Source organism: Setaria italica, chromosome IV, assembly GCF_000263155.2.
Source record: "Setaria italica strain Yugu1 chromosome IV, Setaria_italica_v2.0, whole genome shotgun sequence".
In the NCBI taxonomy this organism is placed as follows: Eukaryota; Viridiplantae; Streptophyta; class Magnoliopsida; order Poales; family Poaceae; genus Setaria; species Setaria italica.
Window position 1 is genome coordinate 391,991 of NC_028453.1, and position 25,244 is coordinate 417,234.

At 46.5% G+C, this 25,244-nt stretch overlaps 3 protein-coding genes across 3 annotated transcripts; all 3 read right to left on the reverse strand.

Annotated features, from left to right (window-relative positions):
• Positions 1 to 274: 274 nt before the first annotated feature.
• Positions 275 to 5,858, reverse strand: LOC101773359 (protein ACTIVITY OF BC1 COMPLEX KINASE 1, chloroplastic). Its single transcript, XM_004964243.2, has 15 exons — positions 5,592 to 5,858; positions 4,411 to 4,733; positions 4,121 to 4,327; positions 3,919 to 4,008; positions 3,664 to 3,810; positions 3,281 to 3,445; positions 2,960 to 3,100; positions 2,687 to 2,866; positions 2,237 to 2,432; positions 1,788 to 1,915; positions 1,624 to 1,695; positions 1,282 to 1,394; positions 1,053 to 1,200; positions 876 to 945; positions 275 to 782 (listed from the first exon to the last, which is right to left on the reverse strand). Exons 2-15 carry the CDS (start codon positions 4,708 to 4,710, stop codon positions 712 to 714), a joined length of 2,028 nt encoding a protein of 675 aa, XP_004964300.1. The 5' UTR covers positions 4,711 to 4,733; positions 5,592 to 5,858; the 3' UTR covers positions 275 to 711.
• An 8,656-nt stretch (positions 5,859 to 14,514) lies between these two features.
• LOC101774735 (B3 domain-containing protein Os06g0107800) lies at positions 14,515 to 15,479 on the reverse strand. The gene has a single exon (XM_022825668.1). It carries the CDS (start codon positions 15,440 to 15,442, stop codon positions 14,804 to 14,806), a length of 639 nt encoding a protein of 212 aa, XP_022681403.1. The 5' UTR covers positions 15,443 to 15,479; the 3' UTR covers positions 14,515 to 14,803.
• A 5,159-nt stretch (positions 15,480 to 20,638) lies between these two features.
• Positions 20,639 to 21,852, reverse strand: LOC101775140 (expansin-A17). Its single transcript, XM_004966533.2, has 2 exons — positions 21,649 to 21,852; positions 20,639 to 21,553 (listed from the first exon to the last, which is right to left on the reverse strand). The coding sequence occupies exons 1-2, from the start codon at positions 21,800 to 21,802 to the stop codon at positions 20,907 to 20,909; spliced, it is 801 nt and encodes a 266-aa protein (XP_004966590.1). The 5' UTR covers positions 21,803 to 21,852; the 3' UTR covers positions 20,639 to 20,906.
• Positions 21,853 to 25,244: the final 3,392 nt, after the last annotated feature.

Sequence of the window (25,244 nt, forward strand, 5' to 3'; positions counted from 1 at the left end):
AAAGCCGCGAGAAAAAAAAACGGATTTGGGAATGGTTACGAGGGAGCCACACAGGTTTTGAAAGTAAAAAAATTCAAAAAAAATGGAGATGCGAGCGCTCTACCATTTGAGCTACATCCCCTCCGTTTATAATAGTTTGTGATTAGGTTTGTTGATTATTAACATATTTACTAATCTCTTTCCTACAACAAATATGACAGAGCGAATAGAAAACTGGCGATGCAGCCTACTTATTTGTGGCTGATCCCTGCAGACAAAATAAAGGAAGAGGAGAAAAGGGAAACAGATGTTTCATTCATGCGGCATTCTGAATTGACCATTTCCTCCAAGTCTCGTCAATCAACAGTACAACACACTTCAGAGTTCAGAGACACGAAGAAGTCCATAGACATTGTTGATCCTAATGTATATATTTGTATGCTGGTTGTGTACACCTACTGCATTCGAAATTACAAGCCCATTCTATAATCTATATACAAGTTCCTTTGTGCTACACAAAACATGCCGAGGAACTGAGAAGATCTAGAAAAGAAGAAGAAATTGCAGGTAGCAGATTTAGCTATACAAAAATCACAGGAAAAACGAATTCTATAGAGCAAGGAGGAATGCCTGTCTAGCTATTTTTGTGCAGACTGTCTTGAGGTACCATGATCTTGAAAGGTCTAAAAGTCGCTCTGATTTCTATGCTAGCTGTAACGAGGATTACACTATTTAGTATTGGCGATCCGACAGGATGGAATCACTCCAAGAAAGCATGAAGTCACGTGCAACAGAAGGCAAATCTACACAAAAATGTAGTTAGTACATTATATTTCTTGCAAGGATAAATGTTCCCATATTGACATGATCAAGTAAACAGAATTTGATTGACATACCTTGGAGAACCTCACGGGCTAGTGAAGGCATATCTATTTGATCTTCGACCAGTCTGTACACATCAACAAGCTGCGAGAAGAAGAAATGAGTTGCATTCATCCATTGAACACTATGCAAATATATTTTATACGGACACCAACAATTTGCAGGATGATCGAACAATCTATCCATAGTACCTCTTCTACATGCAACTTGGAGTCTTCGGTGAAAGCTAGTATGAGTTGTCTCCTGATCCCAGCATCGATAAGGAACATCCGTGCTCCGTCTTTAATTGTTTCACTGAGATCAAGTTTGCTCTCCAGTTGACGACTTCTCATAGCTTGCCTGTGATAGTTCACAGGATCAGAAAACTTCTAGGTCGAACAAACATATGCAGGATGGCAAGACAGTGGTTCTAATACTCACGAACTATTCTTTTTCAGTGCAGGATTGCTGCTCATCTTGGACACATTCTCCTTGGCAAGAACTATAAGGTTTTCTAGTCGTTTCCACTGGAATGCCCCATCTTTGAATAATACCTGCAAAGAAAAAAAGTTGAGGAAATGGTGCTAAAAACTAAAAATGGTATAAAGAATTGTAGAATCTCAGAATTAGATGCATAATAGTGCACTTGAACATGCATCTGAATCTACGTAACTTTTCCTTTTCACAGCAGAAGTTTCATGACTTTTCCTTTACCAATGCTTAATTTGACAAATTGGTTCACATATTCGTTGCATTAATGTCAATACTGTCTAAACAAGTTACCTGAATCAGGCGTTCCCTCAGAGCAGGGTTTGGATCTGTCAACAGACGCTTTGCAACATATGGATATGCAACCTAAATATGAAGAAACATGGAGAAAAGGATGTAAGTAAAAACAGATGTAAATTGATGTTTTCATGAGAGCTCAGAGGTGGCACATGACATACCTCAAGAAACTTAAAATCAGGCTTTAGGGTAAAGCAAATTCCTTCTTGTGTCAACAACGAACGGATAACCAAAGAAAACCTTTCTGGAATGCGAATTGGGTAGTTGTACACAAGCTGATTGAACTTCCCTGTGATTTTGATTTTCATTAGAAAATGAAGCGTATCTTCCCTCAGATATTTTTTAAGATATCTGAACATATAGCATGCTACACACTTAAACTAAGCACTTCACATTAATGGAAGGAAAAAACATTTAGTAAGCATGAATGAGCAACCATGCAGAAATGCAGTAAAAGACAATATTGGCAACTCATATGACCAAGTGACAAACAAATAAACTGACAACACTTTGAGATTTGAGAAATCAACAATTTGCGTACAGTAAGAAAAGGAAACAAACAAGCTTCCATTTATCGGCAGTCAATACAATGCTAAGCATATCAACATACCAGTCACACTCCGGAAATTGAAGTCCGCCAAGCCTTTTCCAGCTGAGTTTTGCCAAATGGCTTCCAGAGCTGGAATAATTGGGGCTACATCTGTTCCACTAGCAAGAAAACCCAGCCTAGTGAAGTCATTTGCCATTTCAGCATAGTCTTCATTAACAGCATGAACAACAGCATCTATTAGGATTTGTTTATTTTGCTGCACATAGGACAAACAATTAAAAACAACATATTAACCACTTTTTGTTTCCTTGTATAACGTGCAAATGCAAGAAAGTGCAATCATGAGTTCACAACAGAGAAAGAAACCTTTTAATAAAGAGACATTTTGATGCAGCATTATCAGATACAATGTAGGCAATGTATATATAGACAGACAAAAAAAACAGCAACAACAATGTAACAAACTGTAAATGCAAAGAATTCTAACCTAGAAAAGAGCATTAAACAGACCTGGCTAAGGACGGCCACATTGCCAAAGTCGACGTAAGCAATACGACCATCGCGCATTGCAAAAATATTTCCAGGATGTGGATCTCCATGGAAAAGACCAAATTCAAGCAACTGGCGCAAGGCAGCACTCACTCCGACTGTGAGAAAGCCTTCCACATCAATTCCAGCTTCTTTTATAGCCTGTATGAACGAATTTGGAATTACTGCTGCAAAACATTCACCATGAACTATTACACAGTTGAAATAAACAAACAACAATACAGACAGTCAAACCTGTGGATCCGTACATCTAATTCCATCTATCCACTCCATCACCAGAACACGAGAACCTGAAAGCTGCTTATACACTCGAGGTATCTTGACAGTTGGATCATCCTTAAAATTTTCTAGGAAATCCTCGATATTTGTAGCTTCCTAATATGTTGCAAAAGGGAATTAAAAGCATTAGCCTTCTATAAACTTATCAAAAAGAAAGAAAACATAAGGAAGTTGTTGTTGATACAGAATCAATGCACTTTATATTAGCAACATGACAGCTGTAATAGCTAATTCTCTAAATTGACAATGACAGTTAAAGGCTATGAAAATGCTTACGAGTGTGTAATCAAGTTCTTCCAAAAGTTTTTCACCAAATTCATCAACAATAAGCTCTGCATTGCACCCTAATTTCTGAAGACTAATCCCATTCAAAAATGAAGCCAAAGTGCGGAAGAGGAAAAGATCTCGGTATATTATTGGTTCAATCCCTGGTCTCTGAACCTGCAATTTCAATGACAGAAATCAAAGATATAAGTATGGTTCCGGAGCACATTTAAGTATTTGGTTCAAGACACGAGGTGTACAAAGACACAAGAGTATTATACTTGTGCTTTTCTAAGGACCAAAATTAAAGAAAACAATGTGTTTAGTTAGAAGAAGAATAGTAAAGGTAATAAAAAAAAGTAAACTGATAACAGAAACAGAGTGAATATAGGAACCTTGATAGCAACATCCTCGCCAGTTTCTCTAAGTGTAGCACGGTAAACTTGGCCCAAACTAGCAGCTGCTATTGTCCCTGATGAAATTTTGCTGAACAATCTCTCTAGAGGCTGTCCAAGTTCCTCCTCAATTATGGCAAAAGCTACCTATCAAATATTCAGCAGCAACCAGAACTTTATTGATCACCCTGGTTCATCTGCACAAACTCTAATATTTATAATCTTGAAGAAATAGAATCTGCTGTAACCATATACCTGGTTAGGGACTGGAGGAACATCATCTTGCAAGATGCAGAGTTCATTCATATAATCCTCTCGAATAATATCAGGCCTGTTGGCTAGAACCTGAAGAACAGAATCAAAGCAAGTTAGGACAATTGTGTACAAAAGATAGGACTAGTGCATTCATATTGTACAATGAGATTTATCCTTTATCATCAAGGATAAATGATATGACCTGTCCTGCTTTTATGAAAGATGGCCCCAGATCACATAAAAGATTGCGAAGTTGGCGGGCGCGATATGGAACAATTTCTTCGTCCCGTCCAACCAAGAAGTCATACACTAGAGATGACCAGTAAAATCCAAGTTTCCAAATTATCTCCACTCCCCGACTAGCTAGGGATAGTATGGAGCCTCTTGAATCCATGACTTTTTTCCTGACCTAGCAATTGTAGAAATGCACACAATTAAAATAACTTTTACTAAATCAATCCTGTAAACATAAAAGCATGAAGATTTCGGTACCATTTCTGGAGTGTACTTCCGGAATGGGATACAAACGCCACGTTCGATATCAAGTTGCTCCAGTGCACTGCTGGGTTTGTCGCTGGATATACTTTTGGTGCGTGGAAGTTGGGTTATGTTTTGAGATGAGACTGGAGCACTAGTTGACGCAGCATTCGTGACATAGAGGGTTGATCGCCTTCTCCTTTGGGGCACCAAGGAGATTGACCTCGCAAATCCATGGTATGATGCTCGTCTGTTAGGAGTTAATGTATGAGACCGCTGTGCTGAAGTCCAGATACATGCTGTGCAGAGCTCCATGCTTGAGCCTCAAGTGCTGATATCTGGACGAGATGGCAAATTGCATCAGCTAACTTTCATATTACGGACCCTACCTATGGAGCATCATTACAGCACTATACTTTCCAAAAGTAAACTGGAAAAGAAAACGAATCAGTCAATCAGTTTCTGGGGTATTTGTTTTTGAATACCAGCTGCAATCCATGGTTGCTCTTTCTTTCTTTCTTTCTTTTTGTATATTGACATCTGTCTAGATAACATTTTGAACATTAGGTTGTTCAGGTTCACAGTAGCACGGATTAGGAAAGTTCTCTTGGCTTCCATGGACTGTATTCCAATTCTAATATGTACCAGTTTATTACAGACAAATTTTCCCCTATGTAGATGCAGATTTCTTCATTCTGCTGTGCTGCTGCCTTGCCAAACAACAATTTCAATAGCTAGATATATGCAACTAATTGGAAATCACCAACATCAGGTATACTAAGTACGGCGCACTGTTTTTATGGCGTCACCTAGGCGTCCCGGCGGCTGTCGAAGCGCGGCGTCCCGCCCGCCACGGCTTCGGCGCGTATGGCGTCGCCTGGCGCGGGTTAGGCGTCGCCTCGCGGCGTCGCGCGAGTAAGGCGACGCCTCGCGGCTTCGCGCGGGAAAAAAAGGGCGCGGGCCGAGCGCGCGCGCGGGAAGGAGAGGCACGGGAAGGAGAGGCGCGCGCGTCTGTAGCCCCGCGCGGCCCCATCCGTGCAGCGCGTGCCCAGTTGAGAGGAGGAAAGAGAGGAGAGAGGGGGAAGAGAAGAGGGCGCCGGCGGCGGCACTGGAATCGGCGGCGCGCCGCCTCAATCCGGCCGAGGAAAGACCGAAAGAGAGGAGAGAGGGGGAAGAGAAGAGGGCGGCGGCGGCACCTGGTGACCTGGAATCCGCCGGCGCCGAGGGGGAAGAGATCCGCCGGCAGCAGTCCGTCCGCCGGCACCTGGAGCCCGCCCGCCGGCACCTGAAGCCCGCCGAGGAGGAAGTCCTCCACGCCTCCTCTGCTCTGCGCCTCTGGCCTCTGCTCCTCCTCTGCTCTGCGCCTCAAGTCCTCAGGTATATGCTCCTCTGGCCTCTGCTCCTCCTCTTCTTTCCTCTGGCCTCTGCTCCTCCTCTTCTTTCCTCAAGGCCTCTTGACCCTATCCTATTGTAGGTTAGGCTATGTGTACGACGTCGCCTCGCCGCGCGCCTTATTCGCCTAGGCATCTCAAAGGGGTGGGTCGCCACGCGTCTACAGCGTAATCAGAAAACAGTAAATTTCAAGCATGATATACTAGAACAAAATTGCAAACATGAGCTTACTGCTTAGCCATGCACCATTAAATAAACCTCCAAAAAAAGTTAAATGCTTAACAATTGGGGAGGGGGGAATAGCGAAGAGAAGAAGGGTGTGGCCTCCAAAGAAAACAGAAAGGAGAGAGTAGTAGCAACAGAGGAGCTAACTTCTTTTCTTTGGGGGGTAGGGAAAAGTGCTCTCATACCTCGGGGCTTGCCGACGCAGTCACCGGCCAGGCAATCGGCGACGAAAGCTCACTCCTTTCCACAGGTCCCACGAATTCTTGGGGGCGAACTCAATGAATCCTCCGCGCCGCACTCTCTCTCGCGGTTACCTCGACACGCCCTCGACTTGGGCGCAAGGAATGGTTTGCCTTTCTTTTCTTGGCTCCCTTTCAGTGGTGCCAAGTGGAGGAGCACACGTAGCCGTGGCCACGGTGAAGAGGGAGGAATCAATGCTGGCCACTCAGTGTAATGGCGTGGCCACGTCATGCGAGCCTTAACGTGGGAAAATCTTTGCTATCCACAGCCACAAGTACGGTGCTGCTGATCGTTTGGAGCACCAAAAATTTCCAAAATGGGGAGATAAAAGGTTTTGGATTTAGACCGGAAGGATGTCCTGTTTGTTTGAGCCACAACTTTTGAGTTTTTCTCAAAATCTGCTGCAAGTTTTTTTTTCCTGATAAGCCAACACTAATCTTTCCAGCTTTTCATATAAACTTAGCTTTTCTAGGTTTCCAATTTTTCGGAAGTTACACGAGAAATTCACTATTTGTTTAAGCTTCTAGCCTTTTACATTGAGAAGCTGCTAAGAAGCTCAAACAAACATACTGAAAAAAGAAAATAGAAAATTAAAGGATTCCGCAGCTTTGGGTACGGCGTTTGATTGAGGTAAATTATCCGCAAGAGTGCCAAACAAAAGAGTCCTAAAAGGATTATTTTTGAACCTCCCAATAATTATTGGGAGCAAGAAAAAAAAGCATATTCTCCAACAGTTCTCAATATTTAGTCTTAAAAAAACAAATTCCTGCCATGTCAACTAGTACTTGCAGTCTAACTGGTGATTTGTTTTCGGGGGGTACTCCTGAGTCCTGACCAACAAAGTAACTAGATCTCCAGTGAACAAACCTCACTGAACTCAGTCAAAAAAAGAACGAATTTCCTTGATCAAGTGCCTACGGGAAAAAAAAATGACGCCGGGCCGGACTAGATCTCCAGTGAAGAACTCGAAGCCAAAAGAAAAATAAAAAGGACTTCGTCTAGTGCTGTTGATGCGCGTGGCTTGGCCCGGGGCGCGAGTGCGCAGTCAGCCAGTCACCAGCAGACCTGCTACGTACACGATGTGTCGTCGTCGGATTAGAGGGGAGCCGCGCCGAAGGAGGAGAGGCGACGAATCGCCCTGGCCGCGGCTTCTCGACTCCAGGAGGGCACGTCCCGCACAAGAAAAATAGCGCGAGCAAGAAACGAGGCAGGAGAAATCAAGCGCTCGGTGGATTGGGAGAGGCCAATATTTTCATCGGTTTAGCTTCGGTGCTAGGAGTGTCTCCACCTCATAGCTCCACTCCATGAGCTTTACACTTTTCCACTCCACTCCACCAACTCGAGAAAAACATGGAGCTGCTGCACGTGTTTGGTTGGCTCCAAAATATAAGTACTTGTTGTGAATAGTCTATTTTACCCTTTATAATGGTACTACCCATATACGTTGATATGCGGGGATTCATCCTCAAGTGCGGCGCCATGAGTCTTGGTGGCTTCTTCATCGTGCTCAAGCTTATCCCCGTCGCGAGCAGGGGTCACGCAGCTGACGCAAGAAGGGGGTGGTGAGGTTCGGCGAGGACGGAGCGGAGGCAGCGGCGACACGGTGGGCAGGGGCGGCCGAGGTGGGTAGGGGCGGCGCGATGGGCAGGGCCGACTGAGGTGGGCAAGGGCGGCGCGGCCACAGTGGGAGGGGGTGACGGGAGGAGGAGAGCGATTCTTTTGTTTAGCGAACAGGTAAGTTGTGTAATGAGTGGCAATGGTGGGTAAATAACCCACAACTTCACGAGGAAGTCTAAAATGAGTGTTTTTGGAGCACCCCTTAAGGTGCTCCAAAAAAACGTAGATCTGACCCCCGAACTCCATATTTTTCTGGAGTTGGAGTTGGTGAAGCTGGATGTGTTTGGCAGGGAGTTTTGTGGAGTTGGTGGAGTGGAACTATTTTTTCTGGAATGGAGTGCTGCCAAACACTGATGAGGACATCAACACCAACGATACGTCCACGCCGACACGGGTACCAGTTTCTGGTCCTATTACTCGTGCCCGTGCTCGTCAACTTAATCATTAAGTAAGTTCACTCTTGAATTCTTGTCCATCATATTTAGACCATGGAGACGCGTGCACTCTTGTTGTGGTTAGGAACCAGGGAGATGACGGAAAAGGAGTCGCGCAGGCTGGATTCGGACTTCAGGACAGCACCAAGTTGTGATGGTCACCACGGTCGCATACGGACTCGGATTGGGGCGTTCAAGTACTTCACGGATTTTTTATAAAGTCTCTTTTCATATGGATCCAGACTCCAGTCCATATCTGTTCTGAGGCGGCCGCAATGACCGAATTACTACCGAGAGATTTTCTGTCCAAAGGTGCTGCGTCACCTTAATTTGGCCTATTGGGCTTTGTATCAAGTTGGGTCCATTAGAGGCGCATCCTAGGGTTGGGGCACGACCCCAACATCCTGGTGTTTGTCCTCCCATCTTCATATACCCCTTAGCCACCACCAAGAACAGATGTGTTTTGTTTTGATTAAGTTTAGCTTTTGCTACTTGCTTGTAAGTGTGCGTGTTGGATCAGCCGTCCATCTTCTTGTCTTCGGAACCCCACCATTATTGAGATCGAGTTTGAAATCTTCATCTACATCTAGTAAATCCAATACTTGTTATTCTTGTTTTTGTTAGTTCTTCGATTGCTTGCAGGACGAGTGCCCTAGTGGTCGGGTGACGCGCTCCACAAGATTGCGGCAGGCATTGGAGGTGGTGTATCGGTTACTAAGACGCAGCTTGGAGGGGCTATAGTCGGGCTATGAACATCGTCTCCATCCACCCCTTTAGTTACATCGGTTGGAACACTATTTTTTCATCTTTAAACCCAAAACTAATTATTGAGACTCTTGCTTAGGAGGTATTTGATTTAGGAGCTCATCTAGACGGAGCTGTTCTATCACATCTATGGTACGGAATCCTAAGGATAGAACTATTCTAGTGAGCGACTATTTTTTCTAGATTCGGGACGGCTCGATCTCATAAAGTGAGCAGAGCAATCGTCCCACTTCAATGACGCAAGACGATGTGATGCAAGCGGCCATCACGAGTCGGGGAGCTGGAAAGGGGTGAATCGAGCCTTGGGTTGCGTAAATCAAGAGCTCAGTAGTGGCGGCACAGAGCTTGGGCTGCACTAATTGAGCACTTGACGGTGGGATAAAGCATGGGTGGCACGGATCGAGCGCTTGGTGGCGGGACAAAGCTTGTGCTACGTGGGATGACGGAGCTTAAGTGGCGGAGGAGGGAGGAGCTTAAGCGGAATGAGAGGATGGAGCTCGGCAACGACGGCGGCGGTGGCGGTTGTAGGCACCTCAGTAGCGGGCAGCCAAGCAGCAGCGCGTGGAGCAACGTGGGCAGCGGGGACTGGATAGCAGCACCGCGAACAGGCGAGCCTTGAGAGCAGGCTGCGGTAGGGTAGTAGAGGTGAGAAAAGGGAAGAGGTGAGGAGTTAGATTCTTACTTCACTAACAATGGTAACCGATCAATACCTATTCCATCCCGATCCCTCCAAATTTCATTCGAACAAAGAACGAAACTACTCCATCCCACCAATCATAGAGTATGGAACCATACCAGAAATTAGGGATGGAACCACTGCATATCCTATCTCACTCTTCATCGAAAACGCTACCTAAAAGTTCCTCCTTTAAGCTTGTGATCAAAAGTCAGAAGCTAAGGACATAATTTTGAAACACTGTGCTTCATGTAGGCAAAATTACATTTTTTATTGGAAAATGTGCGGAGGCCCTTTTGCTAGCTTTTGGGTGATGCTGGGGTATTACATGTTTACTGTTACTTTAGAGGCTCCTTTTGAAGTTTCTATGTGAAGTCACCTAAAATTTCAGGTGGATATTTTAGAAAAAGAGAGAAATTTTAGAATTTTTCACAAACAGAAAAACATATAGCCATGATCGGTAGACTCAAATCATCATTGCCATTGGATCTATTATATTTTAAAAAAATTACCCACCTATATCATTGTGAAAATAGCCTAAAATAACTCTCTAAATCTATATATAAATTACACACCTCTACCATTATATAAAATAAACTAAAGTAACCCCGTAATCTTCATAAAAATTACTCACTTATACCATTATTAACAATATTTAAAATAGCCCCTATATTTGCAACTAATAGCCCCTAGTTACCCACCTATAATACCTACAAAATAACTTAAAGTAACCTATTAAATTTGCATCTATATTACCCACGTATGTCATTATAAAAAAATAATATGAGGTAAGCCCCTGATCTTCATCAAAATTACCCACTTGTGCCATTATTAAGATTATTTAAAATAATCCCTATATTTGCAGCTAAGTGAAAAATTAAAGATTATAAATATGGATACAAATGTTATAGAGTAATTACTAATTAAAATATATGGACGAAGATAATAAGTATATATTTATATAAGTATTATGTTCGAATATTTAACAAACGAGAGGTAGCTGAAGGTAATAGTTTTGTAGCAAATGAGAGGGAGCATGGGTTGATGGACTAGTCCCATTGATTCACGGAGAAGGTGCACGCGTTATCGTTGAGGTATTTCTTCCCCAATCAAGATCCTAAATACGCTTGTACGTGCGGAACGCATATATAAACGCAGTACGCTTACACGACGCATGACACGAGGCATGGCATCAGACGACGCGACGCCACCCCGTTCCGGCGAGCCAACATCAGGACGGCTGCTCCTCCGCGGCTGTCGTCCCCACCCTCCCCGGGACCGTGCGCGCTCGCCTCCACCTTGCAGGAGCAGGACCCGCGCGGCAGCAGGGCCGGCACGCGGCCGCCGCGTGCACGTCGGTGATAATCAGCGCCGGCGCCAGCCGCCGCCCTCGGCGCGACGGTGACAGAGCTGTTGCTCACCGTCACGGCGGCCTTGCGATCGCCGGCGCGGTGCGCGGTGACGAACACCGGGGCGGACGACGCCTCGTTCCTCGGGACCGCCTCCATCGCAGGACGGAGAAGCCGCGAGCAATGCCGTCGATGACAATGAGCGGCTGCTCGTGCTGCGATGCAAGGTGTAGGAAGGGTATGGTATATGTAGTTGACGGCGGCGTTGTGGGTGGTGACTGGGCTCGTGGTTGCGGCATGCAAACTGATGCATCGTTTATTTGTTTATTTTTTGTACCAGGTTGTTATAGGGGTTCGCCAGGGCCTCCGGCTAATTTCGTGGCGTTCTTGGACTTAGAGCAAGTGGAGTGGAGAAGCGGTTGAAAGCTTGGCGCGCTTCACGCCTCCGCCGGTCCGGCGCCGTTCACGCCTCTGCTGGTAACGACAGGTTTTGGCTTTGCGTCCCTAAATGCATCACAGGCTCGTACGTAGGGTCCATCTCACGAGAGAAGGTTAGTACGGGTTTTCTAGCTAGTATTCATAATTTTTTAGGAATGTGCATATAAATTCTTAAGCCGCAGCTTTTGAGGTTTTTTTTGAAAATTGCTGCTGGCTTTTTTTTTTCCTGAAAAGCTAATACTAATTTTTAGAAGCTGTGTTTAGTTTTCTAGGCTTAAAAAGTTACGAAAAATTGAGTTTTTCAATTTTCCATAGAAACTCAGCTTTTCCGAGCTTTGATTTCTTGAAAGTTGGAGAGAAAATTTGTTTGTTTAAGTTTCTGACTTTTGTTGATAAGTTGTCAGCAAGCTCAAATAAACAGGCCATTGGAGCATGTTTGGAACGGCGACTAAAAAAAACGCGTCGCGGGGAAGTGATAAGCGACCCTAACCCAGCTTCTCGCATCCAGCGTCAATGTCATAACCAATACTAGGAGGGTCCTCCTGTCAGTGACAAAGCGTTTTCTTTTCATTTTTACCCGTTCTCCTGCCTCCGTTTGTCTCATTTCCTCTCCTCTCTCACGCTGCCGACCGACGGCCCCATCTGCCCCGCGCTGGCCTTCCTCGCCGCCGTCGGCTCCGCAGCCCCGGCCGCCGCATCGCTCGTCCTTGTTGTGGCGCTGGAACCTGCACTGGTGATTGGACAGGGGCTTGCCGAGGCACGGCCACCGCCGCCTCGCGAATGCGGGCGCAGCCGCATCGGACGCTGCGGCCACTGTCGCGGGCTCGGAAGAAGCTTCCCGGGGGCTCGCGTCCAAGGCGGGAACTAGGCGGAACGGTCTCCTCCACCCGGCGTGGAACTCCACCAGTGTACTACACCGTCTCCCATGGCACTCGGCGTCGAGCTCATCGCTGCCTACGACCCTCCATTCCTCAACAACGCGCTCATCCATCGACCCTGCCTGACGCCGGTATTCAGCTTGGGGGAGAAGACCACCTGTTGCACAATAGCAGGGGTAGGCACAGCCGCCGAGCAGGTCATCGTCCCATATTGTTTGTTTGCTTTTTCGTTGGACCCCCTCCATTGGAGCTACGTTGTCCTATGCCGGTCACTTCTCTACTCATGGAGAAGAAAGAGAGAGGAACGGTACTAAAAGATTTTACGTCAAAAAATAAAGAAAAAAATTTGAGACCCTCGAGACTCGCACGCAAGCCACAGTCACGTGAATTTGCGTGTGCACAAGTGTGGGATTCCAATCCAAGACCTCTAGCCTTGTGACACCACCCGCCTATAGTACTAGGTGCTAATACCAATCGGAGTCTCCGGGTACTGCAGTTTACCAGGAGTTACCCAAGTAGTTGGTTTGTAGGTAGAGAGGATCGCGAGACAAAAACTCGAAGGTGATCACAAGAACACGAAGAACACGAGAGTTTTAGACAGGTTCGGGCCTCCAGGGAGTAATACCCTACATCCTATATGATTGTGGCTTGTATTGTTTTGCGCTGGTGCGTGGATTACAAATTGGATTGGATGCCCTCAGGAGGCACCCTTGCCCGCCTTATATAGGTTGACGACCAAGGGTTACACTTATCAAGCCGGCCAGTATCCTGGTCGGTGGAGACCCATAGGGTACCCATATCCCTCAAGCTCCTGAACAATGTGTAGGCGAACAGGAACCTGAGGTCATCGCGGCAAAGCTTGAAATGAAGTCGGCTGAAGCTGCGATGGCATCATAGGGATGGAGAGGTTGCACAATGCTCAAAGAAGAAGAAAATCCGAGCGAACGCAGAGCCATATGTGTAGAGGTAGTGTTTTGGTTAGTAGGGCTCGTCAAGATCAGGAACTCGAAGGTAAACGCAGACACACGATTTAGACAGGTTCGGGCCGTTAGATTGCGTAATACTCTACGTTCTGTGTGCTGGTTGGATTGGATTGCTTTGGAGGGGGTCCCCCTGGCTCGCCTTATATTGCGGGGGTCAAATACGACTAGAGGGGTTCTACTCTTATTACAAGGAGTGCTTTCATAATCCTTAACTAGTTTCTGCCTTTCCATGTAGACTATACCGTCCTGCGCTATGTTCTCCATGTCAGATACATCTTGGTGTCCAACTCTATATTTAGGGTTATCCAAACTTCCTGGTGAGTCCAGAGATGTATGTACGATACTACCTCCTACGCACTACGCGTAGAAAAATAGGTGCCTAATTCTTGGATTTACAACTTGTTGCCCGTACACTGGGCGACAAGGGCCTATTGCCCCATGTTTTGGCAATTAATTCTTCTTTTCAATTCCCAAAAGAATGAAGCCTTCTAATGCCGGCCGCAACATCAGAAACACCATCTAAATAGTAAAAAAAAGGCTCTTTACAAAAGTTGATGGTGTAGTGTTCTATATCTTGCTCTCCACAATATTTGAGCCAATAAGAATATTACTTTGTATGGTAAAAACATTTTGTTCTGAATTCTTGTGAACGAGTATATTATAGAAATATATGATACCCTGCACCACCAGTTTCTTCTACAACTTTTCATGGCTAATTAGGTGTTTTGAAGGTTATCATGCACCACCAGTTTTCATGACTATATGATCTCAACGTTGAGATCATCGGAACACAACATTTTTTGAAATTTTTAAATATACCCTGCAGTAAATGGGAATTTAAATAATGGCTGACGAACCAATGGGAGGTTAGCCCTTGGCCTAGTGAAAGGGAGACAATCAACCTTTTTTTGTAAATAAAACTTGGAAATAGCCGTCTATTATGAAGTATTAATAAAAAAAGTATATGTAGAAAAACTGATTTGAAGAGGGGGTAAAGGCCAGCTACAAATAGGCTGGGAGATCATTGGTTGGACTGGGCCAAATGTTCTCTGCCATCCATTTGCGAGATGGGCCGATAAATGTTCGTGGATGGACTAGTAGGGTGTCATGCGCATGGGACACGTCAGGAGCTAAATGGATGCGACGCGAGCGAGCGTAGTCAACTGCATGGTGGTCAACGTCGTTTTGGTTGTCTACTCTCTACCGGCACAGGTAGAGAGTAACTGGTTTGAAATGTTTAACAATTGCATTGGTTTAACACCGCTGCTGGATGGAGTAACTGGTTTGGGTTACAATTCTCTCGAGACAGTGATCATGCAAAACTAATCTGATTAGTAGTTGGATCGAGTTGGGTATACGACGATTGGCCTCCTTGGTGGACGATGACGCTAGCAATGCAACCCACCGGCCGTCAGAGCTGCAAATCAAGGAGCAGCGGCTCGGCACGGAGCTCCAGCTCCAGGTTGACTCCGAACAGCCGCAGGCAACGCCGCCGCCGCGCCTCTTCTACCTCGTCATCAACGACGACGACGCGCGGCGCCACCACCAAGTGCTGCTGCGGCTGCACGGCCGCCTGCTGCTGGTTGTGGAAGAAGAAGGCCTGCTGCGGCTGTCGTGGCGGCACAGCTGGGACGACCCCTGCCCTCCTTATGCGGCGGCAGTCGATGAAGAGCCTTGCTCCGTCGCGGTAGAAGGAGACGGTGTCCCCGGCGGCGAGGCGCTTGTCGCGGACGTAGCGGCTCCACCCTTTGGTCATCACGTAGCTCTGGCTGCTGCTCCAGTACGAGTAGCGGAACCGCCACGCCGCCTCGCCGCCCCGGGCGTCGTGGAAGCACAGCACGGTGCCGCCGGCCCGCGCGGCGGCGCCCGGCAGCGGCAGGTGCTTCTCGGCCAAGTGCTTGGGCACCACCAGCCGGTTCAGCTTCCCCACGTCGCTCGGCGTCACAACCTTCTCGAACATGCTCTCGCGCGGCCTGCAGCTACCATGGCCGTCGCCTCCGCCTTCTCCTCTGCTGCTGCTGCTGCTCTCCAGCGCAAGCGTCAGGGCCATCTCGATCGATCTAGAGGCTTAGCTTAGTAGCTTTGCTTGTGTGATGGATCTCCATCCTTGTCCTGCCTTGCTCTGAATATATAGTGCCCCTGCCCCGCACTCGGCATTGGGAAGCAATTTGGCTATTCCCGGCCGTTGGCATTGCATCCAACGGTCTGCATATCATGGACCCTGCGCGGCGTGCGTTGACCTGATAATGCCCCTCTCCTCGTTCGTCGTCGTTTTATCCATGCCGGGCTGGGTTGGGTCAAAGAGCTAGGTTGCTGACATTCTACATTTCTACTCTCTTCTTAATTTCATTTTTTTTCTCCGTCTCAAGATGCAATGTCTCTAAAAAATCTTATTATTTGGATTGGAATTCATCAGCAGCACATGATCTTATTAGATTTCTTCTGCTACACCTTGTCATACTCCAATATTATATTGCTTGTTAATGAGGAATGTTTCTTCACCGCGGTTACAAGATTATACTGCGTTTGAACGAAGCAACAATCTCCAAGAAGAAATTGAACATGTAAGAGCGCTGATGTGTCATTATTTGCTTTCATCACTTAGTTAGGAAAAAACAAATGTGAAACCATGAGTTCTTCGTCACTTACTGAATGCTTCCTTCTGGTCTGGATGACTCATCAGCTAAGCTCTTTCTCGGTAACTACCAGTGAGTAATTCTTTTACCTCGCTAGCTGTAAGGAGAGATCAACACGCTCTCGGTAGTAGATCAGTTTGTCATCAAAGATATATAGTACAACTCCAGTTCTAGCTACTAGGAGGAACAGGTCATACATATGTTCAGGTTAATGCAAATTGGGACCTAGCTATCTGCTCCTTCCTGACCTATGATGATTATTTAATCGCCTGATTAGAGTAATTAACAATCCAAAGATGCGACCGGTGTCCGTACATAATATCCATTTGCAGGCATAAGCCAATCATGCTGTAAGTGCCCAGCTACATGTATATAGTAAACTCTCGATCAAGGGGTGCTGCAGAAGAGATCAGTGAGCAAGTTGATGGATTGATTAGCCATGTCAACTGCTTGTTTTGTCGCATTGTTTGAAAAGCTAATCTTTGCTCAAATTTAGTACAAGATGCATGCTCTCACAAAAGCTATGCATATAGCATGACAAGAGATGCCAGGTATTTTCCTCCTTTGAAAAAGACAACATGCTGGTCGATAGTCTACCAATAATCTACAGCTAGAGCAGGAGATCGACATAATGATGAATAGATTAGGCTTTTGTGAGTTGCATCAAGCTGGATATGTAGCCAAATATTCCTGCAAGTCCTAGAGTATCACTCACTACAGCTTACTGCAATTATTAAGAGCAAACGTGAGAGGTTATCGACAAAGCGCGTATTTAGGAAGCAAGCTGTGATCCAGCGCACGCGACGCCTTTTTTTTTTTCTTCCAAACAATCCCAAACAAAGGAATCGGTAGCACTACACTCAATAGATGGAGCTATAGCATGTAGATCACACAAAGGCTAAATGCGAGTAAGTCGATCTGCCTAACGGTGGGATATCCAAACCTATGCAAACAATCCTCTCTCCCAGATGAAAACTTTCTGAAACTTTCACATGGATTTTGAATGATATATACACTTGTCTGAAATTTGTATTGGCTAGTCCAATGGGACTCAATCACCTCACAGCTATGTTGATAAACTAACGCCAGGAGATCAAGTTTGGGAACACAGCAAAGTGTTACTACTAGCTAGCCAGTGTTATCAATTTGCATAGTTAAAACCGCAAGTTGAAAATAATATGAACGAAACATATAGATATAAAAAATTGCAATTTGGGTATGTGCCGTGTGATGGGGGGCTCGTCAGCCCTCTACAACAGTTGTTGTTGGCCCTAATTGGGAGTACAAAAATTAGGAGGAGTAAAGCAACCATTAAGAAATGGGCACAGTTGCAATATGAGAATACGCAGGCCAGCCTATAGTGCATGACGTGAGCCTTGGAAAGGGTGGTGTATGTCAGCCCGGCCCATTGCCCATTCATGCACCCCAACCAGCAAAGCCCCTGGTCAAAACTCAAACGCACCAATTGTTTATGGCCGAATCAAGTTCCTTAGCTTGTGCAGGAGATTATATGTATATATATCTAGCTTCGCCAATGCAAGTTGCCCCAAATTAATTAATCGCCAGATTTTTGTAATAGATTAAGTACTTGCAAAGGGTCCTAGTGCTCTGCATTTGCATTATTCATGTATATATTAGTAGTAAGTACAGCTCTTCATCAGGTCGTCAGACCAGCTAGGTGCCCAGTCCGGGATCTGGGAAGCACGGTTTCCGGTATTGTCCGACGTCTAAACTGTAGGCAACAAGTGCCACCAAAATCAAAGACATGGCATGTATTCTCGCCTATTAGACAGGTGTTTAATTTTGTCCACATCACGCTCTGTATGTTGCTTAATCGCAACCTCCTAACCCTTTTCCAGGAATAGCTAAAACAATGACCCTAGCTTATATCTGAATTGACAATGCGAGGCTGATGAGGTTAACTCGATTTTCATTCCATTTGTGAAGAACAGATGACCAAACAAAATGCAGCACAAGTGGCAGCAGATATATTCTATCTACACAAACTTTCCACATAGGATTACAACAAGACAAAACAGCCTTTGGTCTTGCTCAAGAGTTGGCCTGCTACTGACCTGGTCAGCCCTTTACCTCTGAACACATAGCCTGACTGGCTGAGAGTCATATGTTTTCTTAACGATGGAATAAAATAAAACTCCGGAGTTTGCTTCTTTCGAAGCATAACAAGGTTCGCTTATTACAATAGTTCAGCTCCAAGCTCATCTCATCACACAGACATCATGAGCAAAAACAAAATGCCGGATACCATGATAGTTTTTATGAGAGACAATATTAAGCACAAATCATGTTGCACAAATTACCGCAGTTTCAATCACTCGGCATGCATTCTGAATTTGGTTTCATGAAACTCCCCAATTCTGCTGCAGCAATATGCCCAACGGCAGAGCAAAAATGTTCCTCTGCACCTGATCTGTATATAAGATTTATTTTGTGATTTGTTAAAGGCTATACTTCATTTGTACTGAGCCACAATACCCAGCATAGAGCAGATGCCCACATTAACATCATGTATCTGTATCTAGAAGTTATTCCTAAGACTGAATTGCCAAACATGTGGTAAGAACTTGTATGTCGGACGACCGCGCACCAAATTGGCTTCAACTAAAGAAAAAGGATGCTAATGGTTTCATAGTTACTGCAAAAGCAACCGCGGTTTTTATCCCATTTCAGTTGCCAAGATTAGTTTCCATCATAAAAACATCGTTGACATTTATTGGCCCATTACATTGAATGGACCGAAAATGATGATCCATTCTGGTGTAGTTGGATAATAATGGGCCTTGGCCCGGACCATGTTATAATACCGGTCGAGCCCAGTCAGCTACCTTACAAAATATGGACAAGCGCGCATGCATGTCACACGTACGAAAAACTACGAATGTGTTCGGTTTTTCTCACTTCCACATCTCTACATGTAGTTCATACTTCAAAATGATTTGTCATGAAGCAAGGATTGTAGCACGGTCTCTTCAGGGTGAAGCTGCACCGAAACCGGACATCAAAATGAACTAGGGTGGAGGGAGTCGAAAAAAAGTGGCTCCCCGCGGCTTCTCCCTCGCCTCTCGTGGTTCTTGGCGAAAATGCCCTACCCTGGTGATGCTTGTCAATGGCTCATACCGGGAAAGAGTAGCGGCAGCCCACACCGGCGAGGAACGGCGATGGCGTGCCCATGGCGGCGAGGGTGAAAGCAACGATGGAGATGCGGCAAAGGACGGGGTCGCATGGAGATGGGGTGTCGCGCGGCCTGGCTGGAGCGGAGCAGCAAAGAGCAGCACGGGTGGCCGGACCTCGGAGAGATGCCCGCGGGGAAGCGCATGGTGGTGCTTGTTCCAGTAGCTAGCGAATAAGAAGGAAGCAGAAGGAGCCGGATAGGAAAGAAGAGCCGATAAGGAAGCAAAAAGGCACGGGATAGGAAAGATAAAAAAAAATAAGTGCGTTAAAAAAAGAAGGAAAATGCTAATTCAATATTAATTTAATTTCTATTCATTATTTTTTTTCTATTGGTTAATCTAATTTCTATCATTATTTTTTTCATTTTATATGACAACTCACATTATAATTGAGGGCAAACATAAACTAATGTATACATGCAAATCATATAGCCGAGGGCATATATAACATTTGACCTATTACATCCATTCATAAAAATACAGAAGAAATCGTTTTGCCAAACACTTTCAAGAACGGCTTTAGCTCCACCAGAGAAACCGCTTCACCGGAGAAGCCACAGCCGGAGCTGTTTCAGCCACACCTACAGCCCTACCAAACGAGCCCTACATCTTGCACTACTACTAGATACCCCAATCCTAGTACTTGTATAGACGTGGGTACACAAACATTGGTGCTATCTTGGACCTAATAAAGAAGTTGCAGAGATTAAAATATGCGATGGGGATCGGTATCTGTTTATAGGTTTCCTGTTCAAAGCCAGGGCCATACCTAAGATTTTGAAGCTTGATGTAACAAAGAAAGGAGGAAATTTGCTTGTGATCGAACCTTGATGTGATGATGGTGAGTTAGCAGACGAAACGAATTAATGGCAAACATCCTGATTCTAGTTCAAGAAAGCACCATGCATGATTGGTCTGATTGGAAGGACAGGCGATGAGACGTCTGGGGAGGGAAATTTGGAAGTTGCAACTTAATTGGAACGGAATTCCTAACCATTACTACTCGAGTAATTTTTGTTTCTTTTGGAAGGAGGACCGGAGGAAAACAATGACCCCTGCTGCTGCTGCATGCTGCTGGACTGAAGAAGGATCGAGACGAGATGGAATCGGCAGTTAAATTGGCATAAATATAATGGGCCTTGTTTCGCTGGGCTGATGATTAATTGTTGATTTTGGGCTCTGAATTTTGGGGCCATCCTGTTCAAAAGCTACTAAACGTTATCGAAATTATTGACAGCATTTGGCGCATTTTAGATCTTCCTCATTTGCAGCTCACCTGCAACGATATCGAAATCAAGAACATTTCGGGGGATATAATAATGTATGTACTTGAAGCCGGTAGTACATCACATAGTTAAGGTACATTTGACAAAAGAATCCTTTTTATATATAAAAAAAGAAACACATACGCACACACTTAACCCGGAGAAGATCGATCGATTAGCACTGCCATCCTACGAAATTGAACCCAAATAAAGGGAGCATAATATCGATCCAAGAAACGCAGGGACAAATAATATACATAATAATAATTGAAGTTGAGAACAAAACGAATGAAGAAGCAGGTGCATGTGCATGTATATCCAAAAAAAAAATTGAACTCCAGCTAGCAGTAGCAGCTTTGATCGATCGATCGATCGGCCGGGCGGCCCCTGGATCATCATCAGCTCGTCAGGCAATTGATTAATCAGTAGAAGTTGTTGGATCCCTGGTAGCAGAGTCCGGTGATCCATCCGGCGGGGATGGCGTCGCTGACGACGATGGTCTGCTGCGGCGAGCTGTAGCTGGTCATCCTGACGACGAGCCCCTGCACGTTGCCGAGCGTGCCGAAGACCTGGTACGTGATCCCCCAGTTGTGGCTTGCGTGCTTGTAGTTGCAGTCTGGCTCGCCGGCCCTCTTGACGGCCAGGGAGGAGACGTCGCCTCCGCCGGCGACGTTCATGACGTAGACGAGGAGCCAGTAGTAGTTGCCCTGGAGGCAGAGCCTGACCCCGCCTCGCCTCTGGCAGGGCACGCGGCGGAACTGGACGGGGATGATGCCGGCGACCCGCTGGGCGAGGCGGTAGAAGGAGGGCGGCGCCATGTCGAAGTGCTGCCGCGGCGGGTTGCACCACCCGCCGTTGTCGTTGGGGAGGTACACGTTGGGCGGGCAGAGGTTGGTGGCGGTGAGGGTCACCGTCGGCGAGCCGGGGTTGCACCACCGGGAGTTGACGCACCGGATCTCGTAGCACTGCCCGCACCCGTTGCCGTCGGCGAACAGCGGCGTGCTCAGCGCCGCCGTGTACGTCGAGTAGAGAGACACGATGTCGTTGGCGCCGAACCCGCACGCGCCGCCTGTAAGTTGCATTGGCAGCATTGATGATGATCGTATGTACAGTATATACACATACACATGCATATACGTATATACACAACACAACAATACATACCGAAGTCTGCTCCGAGGCCGGAGTCTTCGCCGTAGAAGGTGGCGTGGGCGTCCTGCCAGTCGGACGTCTTGAAGGGCTGCTGGTAGTACGCGCTCGCCACCTGCGCCGCCGCTGCCACGATCAATGCCACCATGATCGCTGGAGTTGTCGCCATGGCTCGACGACAACGGCTAGGTCTTGATCGATGGATGGATAACGGCGATGTGTGTGGCACTGCAACGAACTGCTACCTGATGATCGATGTTTATAACAAAGAGCGGCCGGCCGGTACGTACTAATGTACTTACTGTACGTGTTGGGCATCACGTTTTGCTGCGCGCGTTGACACTGGCATTGCATCAGATACAAAATAATTCAGCTCCGATCCGTCTTGGAGAGCGAGAGTTGGGCGCACGATCGATCCCTTTTCCAATTTGTTGCTATGGATGACAAGAATAATGCCACCCACTACGACACATCCATATGTCCCAGAGGTCAGTAGGCCGGGACATGCAAGGCACGCATGTTATGTCAGGTACTCAGGTCAGGTGTGTGTTTCGATCTCTTTCTTTCTTTCTGTGCTACATTTTTTATTTTACCGACATCTTCTGCTGTTTAAAGTCGTGATTACCATGATTTAATATTATTTTTTTATATTTATGACCCTGATTGGCTGTAAGCACTTTGATTCAAAATTTTGATTGATTGATCAGTTGAGCTAGCTAGTCAATATAATGGATTATCTCGGGTCGGCTATGGGCTACTTGGTTGTCTAAATTAGCCTCGTCTGGCTTTGTATGCCAAACAATAGTATATAAAGCCATCGAGAATTTGGTCACTTATTACATCAACATGCAGATGGCGGTATTTTTTATTAATTAAACTTTTAGTTGCAAACTACATTTTGTACGCATTATTTCTCTTTAGCAGTGTAAAATAATGTGATTAGATTTATCTTAGGAAATACTTTTTAAAAATATAATTAATCAGTCCACCGGAAAAACAAATGGACAATGATGTGCTAGTGAACGTTCACATCACGGCCTCTACGTTTCTCCGGCGTCGGGGCTCGGGGGCCCACCGAGAAGCTTTCCATCCACCACACAAAGATCCTTTATTTGCTGACTTTTCTTTGTTGCAGACTTGCAGCCAACTTAAGCAACATCATTTGTTTGTTCTTGTTCTCGTTACATTACACATGTCTGTTGCGGAGCGGAAGCGAATGAATTAGTCCCAGGCTGGGATCAAACGTGGCTGGATTAAGGCCTTTCGTACCCTAGCCTCGACCTCTAACATGGGCCTCTCCTGTACTGGCGTTTCCATTTTCTCTCATCTAGCTTGCAATGGTATAGCTCCTGCTGCCATATCTGAAAATTGTTGAGACCCATCTGAGCCTGACGACTTTTGTTTCGAGCGTGCCCACTCGGAATAGTACGTAGCTCTATCATGCACCACACACAAGCGATCACTTGCGTTATTCTATCACTTCTCTTGGGACCTAAGCTACGTACCTACTAGCTGCTTGCGTTATATCATCATGTTTAATTATGTGACCGATCATGGTACAGAACAAAATCACAGATGAATTTAATTTTTTTTTATCTAATCTCTATACATCAGCATAGTGTTATTAGTTCAGAGGAATTGATGCCCCCCGGCCCTGCATCACATATCTCTCTTGGATTGTGATACGTATAGTTTCATTTTAGCGTGTAATAGTAATATAATGTGACCCTTGTTGCTTGTCGGTCCTGTAGGCTGAAAGGCGACGTGAGCACCCAATTTAGCCACATGCGAAACCCTGTTGGCAGTCAGGGCAGGCAGGTCATTTCATGCGTAGCCATCATCGTACAGCCGTGTAGGGCCGTTAGTTGATGCGCCCAGCTCCAACTAACTTGTGGTCGATCCATCCAGATGGAGATGTATAATGTAATGTACACAAGCGCACGTGGAATTAATTCACGTTCATTAGAAAAACAAGTAGTAGTGGTTGAGTAGCTAACAAGTTTAATTTTTAACAAACGAGAAATTAATTACATATATATACTGCATATATATGGTTAACCTAGCTACCTCCCAAGGAATTGGAAGTACATGCACTCCTTTTATTTGGACATGCGTGCATGTGCTCATCATGCTATGCTAGCTAGCTGATACCGACAAGCACGAAATTTTGCCACACCGGCCCACTTCTGCTCTGCACAGAGAAATGAATGAATTTGGAGTATACTCCGTAGTTTATTTTGATAGCCAATAATCCATCTGCTATCGCATGCAGCTAATTTACGCACTGTATATATTTATATACTCTTAGACCGTAGTATATGCTTAGAAATGTAAAATAGTAAATAGTAAATAGTATATTGAGAACTATGGCCAATGGGCCGCCGCCGCCAACCACCCCCACCGCCTCTCGTGCCCACCTCGCCGCTGCCGGAGGGAGTCGCCGGAAGCCTGGCTCCCGACGACGATGGCAGTAGGGCAAACCGGCCAGTACCGGTCTTGTGCGTCGGTAGGGCAGCGCAAGGTGGCCTGGCCAGGCAACGCGCCGGAGCGGCGGCTGCATGAATCTGGCCCTACCGTGGGTGGATCCAGCCTTCCCGTCCCCGGATCCGCCGACCGGCTTTGCTCCGTGGCCTCCCCCACCACTGCCGTGCCTGTGCCGTTGATCGTGGCATGGCCGTTCGTCACGGGCACAACCCTGTTGCCGTTGGCATGCGCAGCACCGGCAGTTTGGTCGGTGGTGGTGGCGGCGGCAGCATCGTGGGAGGAGATGAACCGACCGGAGGGGTCGTTTGAGGCCTTCCACTGCTCCACCCACTCGATAGCCGCGAGTGTGTTGCACGCGATGCTCGGGCCCCATGGCATCGTCCTCATTGCCGTGGTGCCACGAACTGGTGCGGCCCGTAGAGAATAGCGGCGCGGAGGGGGCGCCGGCGCGGAGGATGGTGGCACAGGGATGGCGCCGGTGCGGAGGAGGCGCTGCGCACGGGGCGGCATAGGGCGTGGCGCGGAGGTGGCGTTGCGCGCAAGCCGCACGTGGGGCGGCGCAGGGCATGGCGCGAGAAGAATGACTGCCGGCGAGGGAGTGGAGGTGAAGGTAGAACGGCGTGGTATGAGGAGACGCGGCGGCAATGCCGCCCTGGATGGACTGCCCTGACTATGGCCGGGAGTGCCGAGCTGTGAGCGTGCGATGCTCCGGGCAAAAGCCCTCGCCGGCAACTGCGAGGCAGCCTGCGAGAGGTTCGAATTCGGTGATATCACTCTGTCAGGTGGAGTGTGGTGTTGCAGCGGCACTACAATGGAGGGTCCCGCATGGCGGTGGCCTTCTCAATGCGGTGCAGTCTGTTTCTATCGGTTCCCTGTCGATGTCGGGCCACGCCTGGAGATTTCGACGAATTATGAGCGTGGATGTTGGTGGATGCCACCGAGGTGAGCGAAGTGGGGAGGCTGCGTTGATGTCCCAATCCAACCGGTGTGGCAATTTTTTTAGTTGAGTGGCTACCCACGTTGATGCACTAATCCAACCGGACGAATTTGCTATGTTTTTCTTTTCTTGTATCTTTTCAGTCCGAAACTCCTCCTTCTTTTTAATATAATAAACGTATCTTTCCAGT